This window comes from Temnothorax longispinosus, chromosome 9, assembly GCF_030848805.1.
Source record: "Temnothorax longispinosus isolate EJ_2023e chromosome 9, Tlon_JGU_v1, whole genome shotgun sequence".
Classification (NCBI taxonomy): Eukaryota; Metazoa; Arthropoda; class Insecta; order Hymenoptera; family Formicidae; genus Temnothorax; species Temnothorax longispinosus.
In genome coordinates, this window is record NC_092366.1 from 2068966 (window position 1) to 2076196 (window position 7231).

Here is a 7231-nt window from a genome sequence, read left to right on the forward strand (position 1 = left end):
TTTTCGAACGTAAACGATTGTCGACGACAGACCCGAAATTAATCGCCGTGATTCTGGCCGCTGAACGCCGAAAATGATTCTGCGAGCACATCTTGCGAAATAAAATCCGCATTACGATGTTGGCGACTAAATCGCAAGTGTAATTAAATATGCATTAAATGGAATTTAATATAATTACTCATCATTTCTATTAATTCTTCTATTATCTCTCACATTATATAATTATTATAAATCTAGGAAGATATGATGGCATATCGTAAGAAATTAGTAATTTGAGTAAATAAATCGATAATCTTGTCGTCACACAACTTTCTCTATTGTCACATTGTAAAATTACTCTATTTAGAATTATATATAATTTTAGATTGTAGCAAAAGAAAATTTAATTTCTTTAATTTACTAATAAAGCGCGAAGTTATCTTACAGCGTGCAAGCGAAATTTCTATGGAGATGTATAAAAAATATGTATCATCCTATCTCATCGTCCAGGTCATTCTCCGGCAATCCCTAACAACATTCGTCTCCGGCAAAGTCGGGATTTACGAGCAGCGGCAGGCAAGACGTCGTACGCGACGAATCGCACGACAAAACCCAGTGGCGTGCTCCGTGTACGTGAGCGGCCGAAGATGGAACGTGATGTTCTCGCACGAGTCCCCCCGGGGAACGATGTCTCAAACGACCATGCGGGACCCAAAACGCACCTGTACCGAATTCCTACGCCGGGAAAAGTGCTGTCTCGTCGCCTATACTTCCGACTGGACGAAATCTTTCCAATCGCGCACGTATAAAACGATAAGTTTGTCATAGACAATTTGTACAATTGGCATTGCGGTGCGACATCCGCTATTTGGCGCTGGGGACCCACAAATTTATGGCTGATGTGCCGTTGCGCCTCGATCACGTCCCCTTTTCGGCTATAACGCGCCTTAATTTCGTTCACTCGTGGAAAAATAAATATCGTTATTTCAGAGGACACAAAAGAATTCAGAAGCTCTTAAAGTGATAGAATAAAAAAGCACCTAAAATATATTTATGTGGGTTAATAAAATAATTTAATTCGAGGTAACTCAATAAGTTACCTGGTTATTGAGCCTAATCAAGTCATAATCGGAATGTATCGGTTGCATTAAAAACAATATACGAGACCAAAAATATACCCTTTATCCTTATCGCCCTTGTCTCGCTTGCATTGTGGCAGGCGATTGATATTCAGCCCAGCGGAGCCCTTGGATCCATGTAACAGCATCGGGGACATGTGTCAGCCAGGACGATTGGTAGTGAGGGTCGGAAATGGCTGTTTAAAATTGCATCGACGGCCTACCGTTAAGGGCACGTGCGCTTTTTAATGTTTCGACGAATGCTTACGATAATGTCCTTTAAGCTTTTATTAACGGTTATCAAGGTACGTGGCCCGAATGGTCATGGCTATTCTCACGCGACAACGCGAGCCCAACTTCGATCCTTTACCCGTAACGTTCTTGCCCGGAAGAGTCCTTTATCCCATTTTCTTCGATCGAAACTACTTACACGCAAGTAGTTTGACATATTAATTGATTTTTGCATTAATAGCTCTACATTTTTTACGACAAATTAAATTAAATGAGAGAAGTGTTGGAATTAATAACTAAATAAATAACCGTAAAAACAATGACGCTTTCGTCATGGCTGGCGTGAAAGTATGCGTGAGCGATCTTCCTGCTCATCTTTGATCCATTACGCCATTAAGAGTGTCGGAGGGTCTCGTGTCTCATGGGAAGAAAAGTTTTGCCAATAATTAATCGAAGTGTAGTTCTTGCTTTTGGTGAGTCAACTTGCCTCTATAGGGTTGTTAAGAACAATTAGGATTTATTGTTTAACACAAGTCAGTATTTTTTACTGCAGGTTGAGTGGTCAAGTCAAGTTCGTTATAAATAAATTGCGACACAGCACTGATAACAAGAATAAAAACTATATAAAGAGAGAAAATATTATAAGTTTTATTTATAAATCTACAGTGTTTCATTTATAAACTATAAATTTATAAGTTTAACTTATAATAGTAGCTGTGATAATTTAAATTATGATGCTTTTATTTTCTTCAGTAAAGAATAAAAACTTGGTAGTTAGCAGTAATAAATCAAGGCAGTATTGCCTCCACTCGCATTTTCGTTCAACAACAAACAAAATCGCATACGACAAATCATACGAGAAAATAGGCAAGCGGGCTCGGTAGAAGACAATCTGGCAAGCTTGTCAATAAGATCGTTTAGTAATCGCGGATCAAACAGATTTGGAAATATCTACCGTCAAAATTCAACCAGTATAATTTATATAGAAATATGTGCACGTTTTCTTCGAGGGGCGCGATGCTGGGACGACAATGCGATCCAGCCGATGTCGTACAGGGGTTGTTTAATTCTAAATCCCGAAGGAATTTATCTGCCGGTCAGTCACCCTAAATGTCAATGTAATCAGGCATCGACCATTATAAATACATGCCGTGTCGCAAAACATTGTGCACTCAATCTTACGGATGATAATGACATTTATAATACAGAGTTTCTATTTACGCAGCATCCGTCTTGTATACTGACGAGAAGATCGTTGGCAGACGAGATGGATTCCTCACTTGGTTGAAGGACATCTTTAATAAATCTGCAGGTGAGCCGCACGCTGATGTCATTTTTGGGAGAGAGGTTATTTTGGCCATTCACTGTTATGTAATGTATGTTATATAATATGCAAAAATTAAATCGTACGTGATATTACACGCGTGTTTCTCATCAACTAATATTTTATTAAGACAATGATTCTATCATCAATCAATCTATCACAAAAATAATGTAATTTTCTGTTTATTTTATGACAATTTAATGTTATTTTGCCATTATTCACATTATGATATATATTTAGTATATATTTATACATGTATTTAAACATACATATGTATATATGTATATGTATATATTTATACATGCATACATACACACATATGTACTTATACATGTATTTTAACATATATTTCATATTTCCAATACAAAAACAATATAATAATGCACATGCAAAATTAAAATTATAATTAGAATAGAATACTAAAAGATGTAAGCACATTTGCTTTTGAGAAATTACAAAGATCCTAAATTTTATCACGCAACATCAGATGACGTAAGTTGTAAGTCATGGATAAAATATCATGTTGCAGAGGATAAAAGCCACAAGGCTGACACTGTGATCGTCGATCGTGCAGCAACGGCAACAACATTCAATCGGCCAGAAATAGCGGCTTCCATGCGGCCGACAGACTCCACGGACAAGGTCGATGTCATTAATCAAAAACTGGCTAACTTCTACGCGGTGCGATCGATGACGAAGTTCAAGTATGGGAACATCCGCGCTGAGAAGCGTGACGCGAATAACGACGAACGTGCGTACGCGATTCGACAATCGCCGATCTACGTTGCGTCGCAGTCAAGTCGTTTTGCGGCTGAAAAAACTCCCGCACGTGAGATAGACCCTGACTCTTCACGGCGCGATCCCGGCAAGATGTATCGATCCGAGAGAAACGGCGGCGCGATCGAGTTTGCGGCGAGAGACGATCTCGACGTGGCCTCGCATTATCGTTGCTACACGAGACACTGTTATCGCCTGCCACCGCAGCGGACAAAACAGCCGCTGCTGGGATTGTGCGTCTCGAATAGATACATCAACATGCCGACGCGCGCGATCGTGGGTTTCGCTTCTAGGAACTCAAAGCCGCCCATCAAGGAGCCTAACGCGCCCGAAAAGCGCGAGAAGAAGGACGAGAAGAAAGACGAGAAGAAGGACAGAAAGGAGAAGAAGAAGCCGGTAATACGTACGGACGGCGAATCCGTATTCGTCGATAGTAGCGAGAACCGAGCGAAGATGGTGGCGGACGATAACCCGAGGAGTGACCCCGACGCAGCGTTTCGTTACGAGTGGGGCGTGAAACTCGCTGAGGAACAACCGGCCGTCGAGGCGGCCGACGATAACGATAAGTTCGCCGAAAAGGGCCAGCGATACGTCACGAAGCGGCTTTGGGGTGTGAACCTGAAACAACCGAAGCCGGATATCGCTCCGCTGGCGACCACTGCGAGTTCTGAGCGAGGCGCGGAGAAGCCTCAAAACGCATCTTCGATCTTTGAGAGTGGCGATACCACGACGATACCCGACGGGGCAAAGAGCGGCGCTGAAACGGCGCCGAACGATTCAGCGGAGAAATCGGACGCGTTGAGCTTGAAAGGTACAACCGCGGAGTATCTATCGACTCCGTCGAATCCGACCGGCTCGAGTGACGATCTGATTGCGACGCAGCAAGATAGCGGTGATAAAGGCTTATATATGAGTTCTGAAGAGCTCCGAAAAATCATGAGAACGTCCCCGAACATGCTGAAAGAGGCGACAGTCGTCGATGAATTTAACATTCCGGAAGAAGCGGACGTGGACACCGAGATCACTGCCTGGCGAAATCTCATGATGAAATCAGTTCCGAAGGTTAGAGAGAATTATCTATCGGCCGATAACGTGGAGAACTTGGAAATGGTGTCTATCCGTCCGGAAGCACCGCAGCCGAAATTGGATGTGCGAGTTGTGAGGTCTATCGAGGACAACTTGAAGAACAAAGAAGTTGAGCAGTCGGACTCCGGATATATATCGTCGAAATCTAAAGAGGTTAAACGAGTCGGATCTCCGCGAAAACCGGACAGTTACTCTATCGGCAGGAAACTGCATACAATGAGCACGCAGATTCATTATGCGCATCGACATACGAGTAGTATCATCCAACGACACACTGAATTACCTTCGAGTAACTTTGCTTCTATCGATAGAACCAAGATGAAATGTCCAGGATTTGTGGAAGCCTTTTCTACGAATCCTGAAGATTCCATGCCAAAGAAGGTAATCGAGAAGGCATCGAATCAGCAGAGTAAACAACAGATGGATTCAAAAAATCAAATCGAAGAAAACTCGAACGATCCTAATTCGAATACTATATCAAACAGCAATCGATCTCTTTCGCTTGTGGAATCTCAAACATCGTCGAGTAGTGATCAGGAGCAAGCGGACGCTGATTTCGCAAAGACGCTAGACGTTATCGAGGACAAAGAAATGGAGATTTCCATGAAGATGAATCAGCTGCAAAGTACTGGCCATAAAAAAAATGCTCATCACTCAGATTCTACCGTGTCTTCTGAATTTACGCAAAAGGATAAATCGCGTTATAAAGACGAAGATGTACAAGACGAAATAAAACATTACGAAGAGCCAGACGCCAATTACGTAGACTTACATGACGAAGACGCTACAAATATCGATTTCAATAACCCATCAACTGACAGTGGTTCAATTAAATCAGATGCAAGCAAATCTAAAAAAGATTCGAAACTTAAAGATGATAATAGCGTTACCTCCGACTCGAACGTAAAGGACGTAAATGATGATTCGAGCAAGGAATACATCATCGATGGCGATTATGTACGATTACCCGGCGATCCATATCCCTACAGTAAGGAAAACCTGGACAAATGGCGCGTGCTGCGTTCCGAGAATCTCGTCTACAAACCGTGGAAGCGCGGAACGTCCCGCTCCTCCAATTCTCCCAGCGTCGCGCGGTCAACCCTGAGGAACGCTAATGATGCGTACGCAAACGCCGCCGGGGAGCCGCGCGATTCTCACGCCAGTAACGTGGTAATAGAGACTTCAGGAAGCGGCGGCGATGGCGGCGCGAGCGCAAGAAAGAGGCTAGGACAGGTGAACGGGTTCCACGTGTCCTCTCGGGATCAGCGGGTGGTGTCTGATTGCTTGCGTGGCGACGCCGCGGACGCGCTGGGACTGCGGCAATGGACGGAAGCCTTTTCGCGCCTCGACGTCGGCGAGAAGATAAACGAGGCGGCGCGAAGCGGCGACAACGCGCCGTTCCGCGCGCATTATGAGTAGTCCGCGACGGAATGAAAGTTCCGGTGCGCGTGCATCTTCGCATAATTCAGTTCTCTCGATTAATTAGGACGGGTTTGTTGCCGCGACGTAACGAGCCAGGGTTCCGCGTGTTTCAATCTCAGATTGCGCACCCCATTTCCGTTTGCCTTTGACGCTCAAGTGTAAGTATGAATACATTGAATGCAAATATAAATGATATTTTTTTCAATAGTTTATATCGTAATCTTTTATCGTCTCTTTCGTATCCTTTTGATATTAAAAAAAAAACTATAATGTTTATTATTGGTACATATACGTAAATGAGAAACAATGTGTAGACATAAAAAGTTTGAGAAAATTCACATATTGCAGAATTATAAATCAAACTTACATAAACCTAATTATGAATCAAACTCACGGAGATGATTTGTTATAAAACACAATAAAGTAAAAAATATACGGTTCAGCCTGATCGTATTTTTTTTTTTTACAAAAATCATACGACAATAAAAAACATTAACAACTATAATAAAAATTTAAAATTATATTATAGTATAAAATATTTTTTCAAAGGTGATAAACGTATCAGTTATCGATTTTCTTAAAGTTGATAGTGGTTGACAGGAAGATCAGCGCAATGAAATATTTACGCGATTCGATTACATTCTCATAATATATTTAATGATGCACTTATTTCACAACTCATTACTGCTTGAGTTATTTTCTGACTTATTCGAATTCGGTGCGCAAATAATTTCCATCGGTTCATCCGGTATGATTTCCTTACGTGCGCGGTCCTCCGCCTCCTGAAATTATTCTCCACTCCCATAAACACGTTCGCCTTCTCGCACTTACGATTAAAAGCGGATAGGGAATCAAGCGGGGCCGTATTCACGAAATTACCGTATACGGCGCGGTTAGCTCGCCTTAAGAGCTTTTTTGATCCTCGAGACGATCGGGCATTAATCCCCGGCCAACGCACCTGTCGAGAGGCAACAGCAGGGGGAAGGGGGAGGAGGAGGAGGAGGAGGATAAGGTTGGAGAATGGCTAGGTCGTTCAATCAGACACGTGTACTTACGTGTACACCGACATGCATCCCGCATGGGCTCTTGGCGCTTCTGCCTCGGCCGAGCGGACGAACTATCGACCCGCCGCGCCGGGATATGCGTGCCTACCGGTCACGAACGCGGCCCGGAGGCTGTTATTTGACCACCGGCGGGATCTCCGAATCGACCCCCCCTGTCTAATCATTCAAATCGCAGGCGTCCTGCCGGTCTAATCGGCGTTGCGTACGCATTGCATCCGGTTATCCCTCGA

General features: G+C 43.2%; 1 protein-coding gene across 1 annotated transcript; it reads left to right on the plus strand.

The window, feature by feature from the left end:
* The first annotated feature begins 2438 nt into the window (after window positions 1-2438).
* On the plus strand, window positions 2439-5934 carry LOC139819178 (uncharacterized). Its single transcript, XM_071788377.1, has 3 exons — window positions 2439-2446; window positions 2537-2640; window positions 3182-5934. Exons 1-3 carry the CDS (start codon window positions 2439-2441, stop codon window positions 5932-5934), a joined length of 2865 nt encoding a protein of 954 aa, XP_071644478.1.
* The last annotated feature ends 1297 nt before the right edge of the window (window positions 5935-7231 follow it).

Excerpts from the sequence above, each read along its gene's own strand:
- LOC139819178 (XM_071788377.1), top strand. Across the intron at positions 2,641-3,181 it reads CATCTTTAATAAATCTGCAG|AGGATAAAAGCCACAAGGCT; the intron begins GTGAGCCGCACG and ends ATCATGTTGCAG.